At 33.3% G+C, this 16,795-nt stretch overlaps 2 protein-coding genes across 8 annotated transcripts in view; both read right to left on the minus strand.

Moving 5' to 3' along the window:
- The window catches only part of LOC100922295, a 32,692-nt gene that overhangs the window by 14,112 nt on the left and 1,785 nt on the right, over positions 1-16,795 (minus strand). For 2 of the 7 annotated variants that reach the window (XM_031960494.1, XM_031960495.1), the window contains exons 2-4: positions 16,294-16,367; positions 12,909-13,082; positions 12,247-12,358 (exon numbers count right to left, since the gene is read on the minus strand). In XM_031960494.1, coding sequence (XP_031816354.1) covers positions 13,000-13,082; positions 16,294-16,367 — 157 coding nt within the window. In that variant the 3' untranslated portion in view covers positions 12,247-12,358; positions 12,909-12,999. Of the gene's footprint in view, positions 1-11,774; positions 11,966-12,246; positions 12,359-12,908; positions 13,083-16,293; positions 16,368-16,795 lie in introns of those variants that run through there. The other 5 variants (XR_004233096.1, XM_031960497.1, XM_031960496.1 and 2 more) reach the window with 5 other exon arrangements.
- Positions 5-8,299, minus strand: PHOSPHO2 (phosphatase, orphan 2). The gene is made up of 2 exons (XM_031960493.1): positions 5,994-8,299; positions 5-4,545 (listed from the first exon to the last, which is right to left on the minus strand). Exon 2 carries the CDS (start codon positions 4,517-4,519, stop codon positions 3,797-3,799), a length of 723 nt encoding a protein of 240 aa, XP_031816353.1. The 5' UTR covers positions 4,520-4,545; positions 5,994-8,299; the 3' UTR covers positions 5-3,796.

The following is a 16,795-nucleotide window of genomic DNA, read 5'->3' on the forward strand; positions in this document are numbered from 1 at the left end:
AATTAGTTTCAGAGTTAGAATTTGGTTAGGTTTCTAATTCCTATATTGAAGCTTCTTTTCATTTCATCACACTTTTTGAACAACAATCTGAAGCTAGTAAAGTTAAATTTAGTAAAGACAAATGGAAAGTCCTGCCCTTAGGTGCAAAAAGGCAACTGTACAGTCAACCAACAAGCATTTATTAAGTGCTTACTGTGTGCCAGGCACTGTAATAAGTGCTAGGGATAAAAAGAAAAATAAAAAAAAACATGCCCTCAAAAAGCTGCTGGTCTAATTAGGCAAACAACATGTAGGTATGTGAGTATACATGATATATACAAAATAGATTACAAGGCAAGTTTAAGAAAAGAAAATAGTAGCTGGATAGACTGGGAAAGAAGGACTGGGATGCTTAAACTCAATTTTGAAGAAAACCAGTGATTCCAATAGTGAGATAAAAAGCATGGAAAACAGTTCATACAAAGGCACAGAAATGGGAGATTGAGCAACATGTTATAAGAAAATCAGGAAGGCCAATATTACTGAACCACAGAATTAAAAATAATGTGTTAAGTAAGAAGCATGGAGTGGGTTGATAAAGTGCTTTAAATGTTCAAGTTTATGTTGCTCCTAGAAATCACAGGAAGCTAATAGAGTTTACTGAGTAGGGAGGTGATAAATCAGACTTGTATTTTAGGAAAATTACTTTGGCAAATAAATGATAGTGAAGGATTAATTGTTGAGGGGAGGACACTTGTTGAGGGGAGGTCCAGCAAACCAATAGGAAGCCAATGCAATAGTCAAAAGGTAATGAACAAAGATATGTAAATGATGTGATAAAGATATAAGGGACAAGATTTGGCAAATAATCATATGTGAGATGGAAGGAGTAAGAAATTGAGGATGACACTGCGGTTACACATCAGGGTGACTCTAGGTTGAGATTTGGATGGTAAAAGTTTAGAGGAAGGTTGCTTTTAGGAATAAGGAAATAGTTGACATATTTTTTGAGATATTTCTGGGACATTCCATTTGAAATATGTACTAGGCAGTTGGTGATGTAGATGAGAGCTGGCTATGCTGATGTAGAAGTCACTTGAGATAACTGAAACAAAGGGTTTGATGAGATCAAACAAACAAGTATAAAGGATATAGAAAAATCCAAGGCTAAATGTAGGGGAACACCCTCCTAGGAGCAGCCAGTCAACATATCAGCAGAGAATGTAAGGATAAACAATACTGTGAAAAATATCTGGGAATTTTCATGGGCTGCAAACTCAATAAAAGCCAACAGGATAAATCACTAAAATGGATCTATAATCTTTAGATGTCCTAATGATGAATCTGTGAGACTTGTTCATGTCATCCCATAAATGTGCCATGAGGTCTTCCTAATGTGGCAATTCATGAAACAGTATTACAAGACATCCAAAAAGCTAACTTGGTACTAGGCTGCATGAATAAAAGTACAAGGTCCAGAATGAGAGATAATAATCTATTTTTACTCTGATCTAACTAGACTCTATCTGGCAAACTCCGTTCAGTTTTGGACACATTTTAAGCACAAGTTAGAATTTAATCTAAAGAATAGAAATTAGGATGATGAGCCATTAGGATGGCTCATTTGAAAAAAAAAAAATTTGAGATCTTTAACATGGAGAGTTAAAAGGGTCATCATTACTGTTTTAAATACTTAAGGGCCTGTTTTATGGAAGGAGAATTTTTTTCTTGTTCCTAAAAGGCAGGAATATGTAACAGTAAGTGGAAGTAACAGATAAGCAGATCCTTTTCCAAACACTGCCTCCTAGCTTCTTTGACCTTTCAAAATAATTCCAACCCCACCTGTTGGCTTAAGCCTTTCCTGAACCTCTCCCATAGCTAGTGCATTTCCTGTTAGTGTACCTACCATCTATATTCTAAATATAATCTATGTACATTGTAGTTTGCATGCGGTCTCCATCAAAATGTGAGGTACTTGAGGGTAGGGGCTGTTTTTCTTTCTTTTGTATCCCTAGAATTTAGCCTGGGTAAACAAATGCTTATTGATCAAACACAAGGAAAATATTTTGTAAGAATTAGAACTGCCCCAAAGTAGAACTAGGACTTGAGTTTTCTGTCACTGAAGGACAACTGTCAAGTAGTTGCTGAATAACCATTAGTTAAGGATTTTGTAATGGCATTCAGGCTTTGGACATGGATTGGACCAGATGAGCTCTTATAATCACTAAGAATAAAGGATAAATTATTTTTAATTTTTTTTACTAGATGCTATATCCTGGTAATAGATGACATAAGTAATTAACATGATTTGGGAAGAAAGTCTACTGCTTACATAGAACTTCATAGGCATTGAGGACGATAAAACTAATTTATATTAACTATATAAATATCAAAATAGCACATGGAGAATCCTGGCTATAAGAGTATCATTTAGTTAAGTTACTGATCCAAAAAATTATATTCATTTGAAGAAATTTGCCACTTTTTTGAATGTTTAACTTACCTTCAAGAAACAGTTGTTTGCAGAACAAGGTACAAGTTTGCAGAAAAACAATTTATTAAGACAAGAATATTTTATTATCGTGAAGTCTTTAAAGCTACAATTTCTCTTTGGTATTTTCTTGCTTTTTGCCTGTCTTTTGTATATACATACATTTCTGTATATATCAGTATACCCTGCCTAATGTTAATTCATTCCTCTAATTTCATGACATTAGGTGAAATACATTATAATTGGAATCAGAGGAACAATGTCATTAAATGAGATATTAGGAGGAAGAAGGGAGAAAAGATAGATTTTAAGGGAAAGGGTTCTACAGAGTAGAGCTTGTTAGTGTGGGAGGGTGTTCTAAATGTGACTGAAGCAAAGATGACAGGGACTGACTGGGTGGGGAGGGAAAAAGTGAGATAATCTAACAATGGTTGGAGGAGGCAGATGCAAAGATGAACATGAGTTGAATGTACCCGGACTAATCTTGATCAAAGGATTCTACAGAGGAAATTCAAAACATATTACTGGTATTACTGTCAAGAGATATTGGTTGGGATAATTTTATGTGGAGTATGTATGTATTACATAAAGTTCTAAAAAAATTTAAACATACTTTACTACTAAAATTTCAAAAACAACTATTAGAGCTGACATATTGATAGATGTCTATCTGTAAGACTGGATGTGATCCAAAATAATTTAATCTAATAGATCTCTAAGTCACTTTCTCTACAACAAATAAAGGTAAATGAGATGTGTTTATTTATGTTTTACATTTACAAAATAACTGAATAAATGGTACACATTTTTTCCACATTAAATTATTCTAAGTACATCTTTTAGGGGCTAAGGGCCTCTATTAATAATTTGGAATAAAAACCAGAAGAGTAATTACATGCTGGACATTTAAGCCTAAAAATTAGATCCTTAAAATTAACATGTTTTGGTATAATAGTGTCAGTAAGACTTTATTTCAATGGCACAATTCTCTAAAAAAGTTACTATAACATGCCCTGTGCTAATGAATATTCTTAAGAATTTTAAGTTTTGTTGCTGGAGATTACATTGACAAGAATCATATGTACAGTGAATAAACCTATTCCCTGTAAAATAATAAATGAGATTTTATGAAGCGAATTAGGAACATTTTTAAAAAAAATTACACTTTCTTGCATTTCATCTCAAAAGGAAAGTATTAAATTTGGGATATACTGATATTGCATATATTCCTTTAGAATATAACAACTACTTTTTCTGCTACTATGTAAAATTTAAGTATAAGCTTCTTTTCTTATTCATTTAATCTATCTCCAATTTTGTTATAAATCATTCCTTTGTAAGTAATTTCAAATGAGAAAGTATTTCAGAAGCTGATGACCAAATTACAATAGAAGGTTCCAGAGAAGCATCTTGAGGCATGTCAGAAATCAAATTATATAAAGAATAACCTTTGCGAGGCATAGCAACATCATTCTTCGTTAGAGAGGTTATTGGACAGAAATCATTCTCACCATCACCCAGGTAAATAATTTGGGTGTATTTCACTCCTTTTTGTAATTGTTTATCTATAAATTCTATCATAACTTTTTTTTTACAGAGATTCTTTGGGCACTTATCACAATTATGAACATGAACACCTTCCAGAATAAGATAACCATTGTCATTGAAAGCTGCTGGGTTTGTAAACACTTCATCAAACAGATCACGAACTTTGGCAGCTTCTAAAATCCAATCTATGAAAACTGTATTTGAATCTGAAATGATTATACAGTCAAAAATATCTTTATTCTTTCCAACAAAGTTTATAAGCTCTATCATTCCTTCAGTAAAAGGTATTTCTGTCATAGTTCTTTTCATTTCATATTCCCTTATTCCTTTATCTCCTAAATATTTAAAGACTCTGCCCATATATTCGTTCCACTTTCCTTTTTCATAAGAATCTTTTAGTTCATTGGGAAGATTTTTCTCAGGAGCACATCTCACAATCCAGGTGTCACTATTGTCATCTATGATTGTATGGTCAAAGTCAAAAATCAGTAGAAATTTCATGGCTGCAGAATAAGATTTGTCTTACTCTGAAAAAGAAGAAATGTTATTTCCCTAAATATATTCTATTTTTAAAATTTTCCTTGTAGACTAAGATCAAACAATTTTATTAAAATATTTAAATTGAAAACATGAAAAGTTAAAATCTGTAAGAAGTGAAATTCTTTTCACCTATAGACATAAGAAAACTACTATACCACATTTTTCATTAGGGAAATAGAAATTTCCTCCACAAAAAGTACTATTCTGCTATCTCATCCTGGTGTGGAAATAATCCTAGATTCTTGAAGACTATGCCAGTGATTTGATAGGTTCTACTAAATGGTAAATGAAAATCTACATAATTACAGAAAGGCCCATCAAAAGAAGGCTAGATAGCTATGAAAAAGACAAAAATACAAGTTTTTTTTCGTGTTTTCATTGTTAGCGGTAAAGTGACAGAAAAGGAGAGGAGGGCCCAAGAATCATGCAGTTCTTAAGTAAACATTAAACTTTTGACACTTTGATACTTTGTGCAATCTCTGTCCAAAGACCAAAGAATAACATGTTAGTAGAAGAGAATCACATATGTCTTGTTAAAACTAAAATACATGGAGAGGATGTGGCTAAATGAAAAGATGGTTCAAAGGTTCTTGGAGAGATAAATTAAGGATTTGGCAGAATTGGTTTGAATCTATGGTTAAAAGTGATAGGAAATTGATAATCTAATAAATGATAATGGTACCATGAAGCACCAACAAGGTACTTATTATTGCTTATATGTCAATATTTAGTACAGAAGATGTAAAGAAATTATTAAAAAAAAAAAAAAACATGACAAGATCCTCTAATCTTGCAATAGATCTAGGATCTCATTGCTATGAGGACTCTGTCCTCTAACAGCGAGAATGACAACCTATCAAATATCTTCTTGCTAAATTAATTGTATTCAACAAATTTTATTAGGGGCATCAAGGTGATGCAGGATTAGAGGGCTGGCTGGGCCTGGAATCAGGAAGACCTGTATGTTATAGTCACCTAATAGTAGTGTGACTCCATGGCAAGTCACTTAACCTGATTCCCTCAGTTTTCTCATCTATAAAAATGGGGATAATAACATACAATGCCTGTTATATAGTAGGGAATACATGTTTATTATTTTAATTATTGTTATATGTATATCATGAGTTTGTATGAATTTTTATTCATACACATTCATGCTCTCCTTAAATCTCACTTTGACTATTGCCCTGCCTTAAGTATCTCCACTCTCCAATCCATCCTTCACACAACTGACAAACTAAAATTGCCCTGAACAAAGAAGTTCCAATGGCTCCCTCTTTCTTTAGGATAAAATATAAGCTCCTCTGCTTATTATTTAAAATCCTTCCCAATCTGACTTTGACCTCTTTTTCTTATATTAAGTTCCCATTACTCTTCCTCATGCATTCAATGTTTTAGCTAAAATGTTTTCTATATACTGTATTTCATTTCCCACCTTTGTACCGTTGTACAGGTTGTATCCCATGCCTAGAATGCTCCTCATGTTTACTTTTGCTTCTTGGAATCCATGTTCCTTTCAAAATTCAATTCAAAGTACTTTCACCTCCTACAGGAGGTCTTTTCTGATTTTCCTAAATTTGTTAATGATCCAAAATTACTTAGGATTTGCTTTGTACATATTTTTTATTTACTTATCTGTATATATGGTGTTTGAATCTAAGTTCCTTATAGTAGGGTACTACTACTACATTTTTGTTAATGTTACCCAGGGCCTACCATAGTGTTTGGCACACAGAGCACATTTGGCACATAAATGCTTGCTGAATTGGATTGCAAATTAAGTCAAAACTAACCAAACTAAGTCAAAATACACTAAATTAATTCAATGCAAAGTTGGACAAAGAAAAGGATGTCAAAAATCAAGTTGGAAAATACGAATCTGGATCAAGAAGTGGAAAAAAAAGGGGTGGGGCTTCCAGACTTCTTTGAAGTCTCAGTCACTAGATAGCATTATAAAAATAATTTTGACTATATTAAACAGGAAATAATTACAGATATAGCAATCATTTCAGAATGATACACTATCAGGTAATAAGAGAAATGTTCAAAGTAAAAAAAAAAAACTGGAAGGAGAAAGATGAGAAGATGCTGTGTGATTATGACAATTTTATAACCTGACCAATTTAAACAACTTGATTCTGAAAAGAGAGAAATGAACAAAATGAACATGTTTCCATCATCATTTCTTAGAAGTTAATCCTACAAAACAGCAATTACAACAACGAAGCTGAAAGTGTTCTGAAACTACATGAAGTCAGCAAAAACCAATGTATTTTCTAAAAAGAAAGATATGGCAGCCGAGGATATCCTACTTTAGAGTTAAGCTACCCACCAAGCATTACAGGTGAACAAAGAAAACCATGGGTAATGCCTCATGATATAGCATTAAACAATGAAGAAAAAAGCTCACAGAGAACTTTTTATGACAATTAAGCCAAATTATACTTGGAAGTATAGATATGGAATCCAGAAAAAGAGATACAGAACTTGGAATGTCAGTTCTGCTGACATTTCTACAGCAATCTAGTTTCATCAGTGGAACTAATATATTCAGCCTTTTCCATGGTAGTACCAGATGTCTTTGTACAAGATTAAGTCAGGAAGAAAACTAGGTCTGTTTCAATTTATAAAGAAAAAAAATTTTGCTCCTTTGTTCTATCACCATGGATGCCTTGTTGAGGCCAACCCTGGATAACCCAGACCATGTGATTTTTTATGTTCTTAGTCAAGTATTGCTAAAGGGTGTTAAAAGGAATTCACATCAGGGTGACTGGGTCTAGTATGAATTTGTTCCTCTAATATTACCATTCAGCAAGATGTATCTTTTATTTTTCTCCTAATGGATTCCCCATCATTCCCCACAGCTGCAATTTTAAACCACTTCTCTCCTTAAGCCTCCTGAACCATCTTTTTATCTTTCTCTTTCATCTTTTTCCTTTCTCTCTCCATAAGGGACCTCACAACCGCTAAGAAAATAGAGGCCATTTTAAATAGCCACTTTCCTCTCATTTATATCTTAAAATCCTGTGATCAACATTCCCACCCTTTCCTCCTATTTCTGATTAGAGGTGATCCTTTCCCCCAAAACTATCCTGTCTACTTGTTTCCTTGATTCCATTGCCTCCAGTAGCTTCCCCTTACCATCATGCCCTTTAGTTTTCTATCTTTCCATACTGGCTCTTTCTGCCTACAATCATATCCAAATCTACTAGATCCTAAAAACCCTCAATGGTTCTCTCTCTCTCTCTCTCTCTCTCCCCCCTTTTTCACAACAAAACTCCTAGAAAAAACTGCTTATATTCATTGCTTTCACTTTCTCTGACTTTTTAAACTTCTAGCAATCTGGCTTCAAACCTCACATTATCCAAATGAAACTAAGGAGAAATCACCTTTTCCTGCAATATCAAATCAGACTTGATACTGATATCTCTGCAGCTAGGTGATACAGTGGATAGTCTTGGGTTGGAATTAGGAGCACTCCTCTTCCTGAGTTCAAATCTGGCCTCAGAAACTTAGCTGTGTGACTGTGGGCAAATCACTTAACCCTGTTTGCCTCAGTTTCCTCATCTTTAAAATAAACTACAGCAGGAATGATAAATTCTTCCAGATTCTCAGTCAAGAAAATGCTAAATGCTGCACCTAGAGAGAGGACTATGGGTACTGAGTGTTGATCACAATATAGCATTTTCACTTTTTTTATTGTTTGCTTGCATTTTGTTTTCTTATTTTTTTTTCTTTTTGATCTGATTTTTCTTGTGAGGCATGATAATTGTGGAAATATGTATAGAAAAATTGCACACGTTTAACACATATTGTATTGCTTGCTGCCTAGGGGAGAAGGCTGGGGAGAAGGGAGGGAGAAAAATTTTGTGACACAAGGTTTTGCAAAGTTTGCAAAGATGAATGTTGAAAATTATCTATGCATGTGTTTTGAAAATAAAAAAAGGTTAATTAAAAAATTAAAATTAAAAAAGAAAATCCCAAATGGGGTCACAAAGAGTCAAATACAGTTGAATCACAACAAACTGACATCTCATGAGAAGCTTCCAGTAAGGTTGGACCAAAAGCTCCAAAACCTCAATTTAAGAAAGGGGTCCAATAGTCTTTTCCCTGTTTTTTATCAGCTAAGCTTCTTTTCACTTCTTTCCATCACCAGGTACCTTTTCTGCCCCCCACTACCCTTTTCAGCTTCTTTTTGTGTCTTGTCTTTCCCAATTAGATTGTAAGCTCCTTGAGCCAAGGACTCTTTATCTGTATTTATATTCCAAAAACATAGCATATCTGGTACATAGTAGGTGCTTAATGTTTATTGACTGAGTTACTAGTGACATAGTAAATGACAACTTATATGGCTGGATAAGACTATTACTTCACAGTTTTTCTCTCCTCCTTGATATCTATGTGATATTTGGCATTGCCAACAATTCCTTCATCCTAACCTTCACCTCCTCCCTGGATTTTCATGAGTTTCCTCTTTTTTGTTCTCCTACCTGTTTAGACACTCCCTCTCAGTTGCCTTTGCTGAATCCCTTCAAGAATTTATTATTTTAGTCAAATAGCCTTATTCCTTGCACCCATATCCATCTCCTGTCTCCATAACTTCGCACAAATATCAACTGGACTTAGCATGTACTCCCTCCTCATATTTTGCTTCTTACAATTCTTTGTTTCTTCTGGGGCTAACCTAAAGAACAATCTTTTATAAGAAGCCTATCCTATTTTCCTTAATTGCTAGATCCTTTGCCCTGTTGACCCCCCCAAAATATTTTATATGGTTTATATCTGATTTTCTACATTTATACTGTCATCCCAATGCAATCATTCATAGATTGTAAGATTCTAAAGGACAGAAATTATTTTGTTTCTTAATCCCCAGTACAGTACTTGACACATAAATTTTTAGTAAACATTTGGTAAACAAATTTGTGGAGGCAACATGATTTTTAAGGCACTTAAGAACCAAATTTGGATATATCCTAAAGAATAAAAGCTTTCAAAAGAATGGAAAAGATCATAGTTGGTTCTTTTACCAAAAAAAAAAAAAATAAATAAATAAAAGACTCTAGCAATTACAATTCATAATTTTTAATTTCTCATCTCTAAAAAATCTCTATGGTTGGGAGCAGCTAGGCGGTGCAGTAAATAGAGCACCAGCCCTTAAGTCAGCAAGACCTGAATTCAAATTTGAGTAACACTTCTTGGCTGTGTGACCCTGGGCAAGTCACTTAACCCCAATTGCCTCAGCAAAAAATAAAAAAACAAATCTTTATGATTTATGCACAAAAGTATTTTTGATGAAAATAGGAAAAGGGACCAGGCAGGCTTTTGAAGGCAATTTTCAATAGCAGATGGTATCTTCACAGTCCCATACTGACAGATATAAAGAATATAGAGCCCGTTAACATCTATTGTAAATTTAAAAGGGCATTTGACGAGGCAAAGTCAACTAGAATTTTATAGGTCTGTCTTAAATAAAATTCAGTAGACACTGTGGTAGGCCCTGATGATACAACAAAAACACTGCTTTCAGGAATGTAATAGTCTAATATGAGAGCAAACATGTTCATTAAAAAAATAAATACCTGTTATGTGAAAGAAATCAAGATAAATGCCAATTCTAGGTCCAAGCAAAATTCCATTAGAATTTTGATATGGAAGAGATCACTTTCACTTGGAATGGAGGAAAAGGGAAAGGATTGGAGAAAATTTCATAGAGGAATTGGGAAAAAAGACCTGGACTTAAAATGATCTATATGGAAGAGGGGAAAGTTTATTCTAGGAATAAATGAAAATATGAGAAAATACTTAAAGGTAGAACAGAAAGTAGGTTAAGATTATATAAGATTTAAGGATAATTGTATTTGTGGAGATTAACCTTTTTTGACCTTCTGAATACTGACATGATATGAGGCATATGGCAGAGAGAAATATATGTTCACCTATGATGTTTGCCAGTGCATTGGATATCTTGTAGAATCCAAATAAAAATGATTCTCTTTTAATGGAATAATGAATCAATTGCTTCAAATCATAGTACACTATAGACTCCTCAGTGATACTGTTAATAATTTTTACAAGAATGGTTTACCCATCCAAAATGGAAAAACAACATAGATGAAAAACACATGTTCAAAAATATGATAGACAACTGGACAGATAGTCCATTTAATTGGTCTAACTATATATAGAAAAGTTGTTGCACAAAAACAATTAACAAGGCTCAAAATTCAGTAAAAGATATTAAACAATCACATTTGGCAAACAACAGAATTTCTGATAATCCTGCTGCTGCAAAAGTCTAATTTTTAAATACCAATAGCATTCAGGGATACAAATCAAATAACACAATTTCCTATGAATCAAAATTGTTGATGATTTCAAGACTGTTTCAAGATATAAACAGGCATATTTGTAGAGAAGATATCATTAAAAAATATGTATAAGCTGGATCATGTTGTGAATATCAGAAACAAAGGGCCAGTAAAGTATTCCATAGTACTTTTCAGATATTAAAGAAATTCAGATATTAAAACAAAATAAACATTGGATGAACCCCATCCAATGGAGGTTTTAAGCAAAAATATGAATGAGGAAGACACAAGATAAGAAGGCATAGAGGGATTTATAATGGTGTTGAAAGCACTAAAATTAAGTTGCAACTACACAGAAGTATCTATGTAAGTTCAAAGTACCATATTTGACTACTTTACCATCTAAAATGATAACCATTATACTGAATAACCATTACTGAATTCCTATTGGTAAAACTCTACAAGCTAACAATCTAAAGGGTAGGTACAAAAAAGACCATAGGGCTAGGCTATCTTTCAAGACTGAAATGAGAGTGTACTTAGTACTATATTCTAACATGAATTATTATGAAAGTTAAATTTAAAAAGCCAAAGGAAAAAAAAAAACAAACAAAGGAAATGTAGGCTAATTATATCTACTAAAACAGCTAATATTATCAGTATGATTATTTTGTTTAAAAATTTTTTAAACATTCTTGTTTCTGTTTACAAACATCATAAAATCCTGACCAAAATTTTGTACTGCATGAATTTTTGTAATTTTAAATTCTTATTCTGAGGCATTTTCAGAAAAATTATTAAAGATATTTAGTTTAATAATTTTAAATTTCAATGCTTACTGGAATATCAATTGTGGTACAGCGAGAAACAAAATAGCAAAGAAAAATAAGACTCTAAATCCTAAATAATTTCTGGTAACAATTTTTTAAGAGATAATCTGGCACTAAAGTGACAAATAAAAATGGTACATATATGGTCACTCTGGTAGGAAATGGATTGTGATATGGGGATTATTTATAACTTTACTTTGTTCCACTCTAGTTATTAGAGAACTCATAGATTCCATTATGAAGTCTTCTGAAGAGAATGAAGATGCCTGAAAGAACAGATGGGGATTAGCAATGGGGCCACATAAGGAGACTAGCAAGAAAACAAAGCAAAGGACAACAGATGGTTATGAGCAGCTAAGGGAAAGTAAATGTATGGAAATTTAAATTGAATATAATAATAAAAAGGCAAAAGTAATAAGGAGAGACTACTTGTGGACATAAATAAGGTACAAAAGAGAAAAAGGTTTTTATAGACAGGGATCTCAAAACATAAAAACAACTTGAGATAGAAGAAAATAATAGTTTTGGGATAAAGTTTAACACTTACCTGAAAATGTTAATAAGTTCCAAAGAAAGTAACCAAAAACATTCCTATATGAGACCTATCTTAACTTTGTTAAGACCTTTTAACAGTTAAGAGATTTTTAGCAAAAAAGTACCTAAAAAGAAAAAGGAGAACACAGCTAATATAAAAAAGAAAACATCAGTAAAAAAATTGAAATATTTAACATTTTTAAATGGGCAATTCCCTGACTTAGGAATGTTTGATATAAATGAATAAATAGTAGAGGAGTTCAAATCCAGATGTCTTCTTATACTCATAAAAACAACTTACCCATGTTTATTAAGTGTAATTCAGAACACACAGAGTTCAGAAAGGTGACTTCTTTTATGTAATTAAAAATTATTCATTATTTCTATGGAAAAATGAATTCCAAATCAGAGGCTTAAAAATGGACTTCTGAAACATACCCTTCCTAAGTTAAAGAATGCCATAATTTAAATTTATCTGGGGAAGAGGTCACTAAAATTCTGTAACTACTAATCCCTCCAAAATAGGTTGAACTGCTCTTCTGGTTAAATAAATTTTTCTGTTGCTCTGTTTTGTTTTATTTCTTTGATTCCATGTCCATTTTTTATGCTATCTCTAGAACCCCAATTATTACAGTAATAAATATAAAGAAAAACAGCTAATGAAAAGATACCTACCCAAATTAATTTCTCCAAGGGAACGTGTTTTATTTCACCTTAGAGCCGGACTTCAATGGTCAGAAACATCGCATTTTAAATATCATGCAGGTTATTTGTCAATATGTTTCAATACACTTTCATGAGGAGCAGTCCTTGTTTGGAAGCAATGGAAGTGAGGCTTCTTAATAACACCTAAAATTGAAAACCAATACCTTAATAACTTAATATGTGTCACCAAACAGCCCACTTCCCTTCTTCCCTCTTCCTCTAACACATATTAGCATATGAAAAAAAATATAACTGAAAAATAAGCACGCACAGATGTTAAGAGCAATAATGTGGACATTTCCAGATCTATTTCTTTTAGATTTTAATGTCTAGCAGAGAATCTTGGGATGAGAACATTTGACGACCTAATTTTGAACTCTTCTGTAAACATTCAATTTTAATAGTCAAAATAACTCCAGATTCATCTTACTTTTCTATCAAATCAGAACCTCTAAGCCTTTCTTCTTTTATCTACAAAGATGAATCTTGATCATTTAACTTACTCATATACATGTTTGTTTAGCTCCGGTGAAATCTATATCCAGCAGCTACAGGAAGATCACTTAAGTCTCTGGTCATAAAGGAAGCCAGTTCAGTTTTACGTTACTTACAAATGGCTTAGGTTACTCCAGCATGGGTCTATGATATGTCATAATGAATAGGATGTTGTTACAGTCTTCATACGGAATAGTGTCTCCTGAATTTCATAAAGTTACCCAAATCCTTGGGGAAAGCATGGTCTCCCTTGAATCTCCAATATTAGGAATGATGCAATTCAATCCAAAAAATTCCAAATGCCCTGTGACACTACTATTTCCTGATTCTCCTCTTACCCATCTCATCCCTCTTTCATACTTTCCTTTCCTGGATTTTTATCCAGGTAATGCCCACTAAACATAGGTATCCTACAGGGTTCTGTTCTGGGGCCTCTTCTCATGTCCCTCTATACTATTTCACTTAATCTCATCTCCACAGATTAAAATATCATCTCTACGCTGATGATCGACTTATTCAGCCCTAATTTCTTTTAATGATCTCTAATCATGCCTTTTAGACACCCTAAATTGGATATCCAATAGTAATATTAAATTCAATATGTCTAAAACTGAAATGATAATCTTTCCCTTTTCCATCCTTCCAATCACTTAGGATCACAATCTAGGTATCATCCTAAATCTCTCACTACCATCCTTACCACCCATGCAATTTATTTCCCAGGCCTGCCAAAAATACCTTTCATGATATTTTCCTCATATTCCTCCTTCTCTCCTTTGATAATGCTAATAATTGGGTGCAGGCTCTTATCACCTCACATCTGAACTATTTCAATAGTCTGCCAACTGGTCTCCCTGCCTCAAATTTTCCATTTGAATTAATCCTCAAAGCTTCCAAATTTTGTTTCCTAAAATTCATGTCTAACCATATATATGGCATTACTCTTTCCTATTGAATAAACTTAAGTGGCACAAAGTTGACACTGGATAGTGTCTTGGACCTGCCATTAGAAAGATCCAAGGTCAAGTGTGACCTCAGTTACATAGGTCACTTAACCTCAGTTTCCTCAACTGTAAAGTAGAAATAAGGGCACCTCCCTTGTTGTGGTGATGATAAAATATGTCAATGGATGGAAGAGTACATAGATGATATTTAAGGCTGAAAAAGTAGAGATAGGGCCATGAAGTATAAGAAGACTAGAAAGGGACTAGGTACTTAGTACCTTGTTTCAAGTTCTGGCCCAAAATATCTCCTTCTAAGATCAAATCAATCATATTGAACCATGCCAAATTAGATAATTATTGTCTCTACCAACTCCAATGGCTTAACAGTTTGTAAAGATTCCAACAAGTTTTGGACGTGTTGAGTTTTAAGATTTCTACAAAACATCCAGCTTAAGATGCCTAATAGGCAACTGGCCATATGAGAGTGGAAGTGAGTAGACAGGTTGGGGCTGGATAAGCAGACTTGAAACTGATAAATTAATCTATGGGAGCTGACAAGATCACCAAATAAAATAGTATTGAAAGACAAGAAGGCATGGAATGGAGGCCTGGAGGACACCCATAGTTATTGAGTATGACCTGAGTATGAAGATGATGTTATCAGTTAGGTAAGAGGAGAACTAAGAAAGAGTGGTGTGACATACCTAGAGAGAAATGAGTAATCAAGGAGAGGATGAGGACAGTGTCAAAGGCTGCAGAGAGGTCAGAAAAAATAAGGATTGAAAAAAAAAAGGGCTTCAAATTTATATTTATCTCTAACTTCTGGTTTCCTTGCCTTCTTTTAAGTCTCAGCAAAAGTCCCACAACCCACCTTTTACAAGAAGTATTTTCCTACCCTCTTTAATCTTAGTGCCTTGCCCTGTGAGATTACTTCCCCTCTCTACCTCCACCCAATTTATCCTATGTATAGTCTGTTCATAACCGGATGGCATCATAGGTAGAATACTAGGCCTGAGTACAAATACAGCCTCAGACTAGTATCTGAGTATATGATCTTGGGGAAGTCATTTAACGTCGGCCTGCCTTAGTTTCAGAATCATAACAGCACCTATCTTACAAAGTTGTCTTCCAATTGTTGACATGTTGCCTCCCCTATTATTGTAAACTCTTTGAGAACAGAGACTTTATTTTACCTTTATTTATATCTCTAGGGCTTAACAGACTCTCTGGCACATAATAAGCACTTAATAAATGCAAGTTGATGACTGAGCTAGAAATGGAAAGATAATTTGATAAGTTATATTCTACTCCCTATCACCATTGTATAAAGTAGCCTACAACAGGAATTCTTAAACTTTTCCCACTCTTAATCCCTTTTCTATTGAGAAATTTTTATATGATCCCAAGTATACATATATATAAAATAGGTCTATAAATCAAAATTTACTAATAATAAATTGTAATTTCACATCCCTTGCATTTAGTAACATGACCTCACATGGGATTGCAACCAACAGATGAAAAACCTTTGGCCTACAAGATTTGCACAATCATAAAATTATAAACATATTACTATCCATATAAGTATTCAAAAATACTTTTTCATGACTTCAGTGAAACTCAGACTTTGTAGGAGTGAATACTGTTTTCTGCCTTCCTCTCTATGCCTTAATAGAAGGACTTCATAAGCTGGAGCTGAAAAAAAAAATCCATCATCCTATAGCCAGCCAGCCTGATGGGAAATAAATTTTAACTACTTACAGTTAAAATTACCTATAATTTTTCTATAACATATTAAAATGAAACACAGTTACACAAAATTACTATTACTGTATGGTTACAATTTTGTCATCTGGATAAAACTATATACAAAAATAATTTCTCCAACTATTTTTCACTAACCTTCCCCTACTTACCTATGCCATAGGGAAGTACAACTGATGGTTGTGAGCCTGAAGTAATATGGTACAGCTGTGGATCATAACGCCAGCTTTTATTAAAAAAATAGTCTTATTTTTTCAGAATATAATTCTTTAAAGCTCAATTTTTTACAGCTTGGAACAATGGGCCTGGTCTAAATGGTACAACTGCAAAACAATATTACTAGTTATAAAATTCATTGAAGTATTTTTCAATGTTAATAAATAAATTTAACCATCAATCAAAAAATGGATCAAAGATGGATCAAAAATAAAAACAAAAGAAAACAAAACTGCCTCTTTTGTTTAACTGTGTGACGTTGGATAAATCACTGAATTTCCTCAGCCCTCTTAGTTTTCTCATATATAAAATGAGGAATTTAGATTAGATGACCTCCAGTTACTTTCCAGTTCTATGATCCTATGAAAAACAAAGAAATAGGAGAAAAGTGCAAACAATTTCCAAAGGAAATGAATTATATAAACTATGTAAATCCTA

Source organism: Sarcophilus harrisii, chromosome 3 (genome assembly GCF_902635505.1).
Source record: "Sarcophilus harrisii chromosome 3, mSarHar1.11, whole genome shotgun sequence".
In the NCBI taxonomy this organism is placed as follows: domain Eukaryota; kingdom Metazoa; phylum Chordata; class Mammalia; order Dasyuromorphia; family Dasyuridae; genus Sarcophilus; species Sarcophilus harrisii.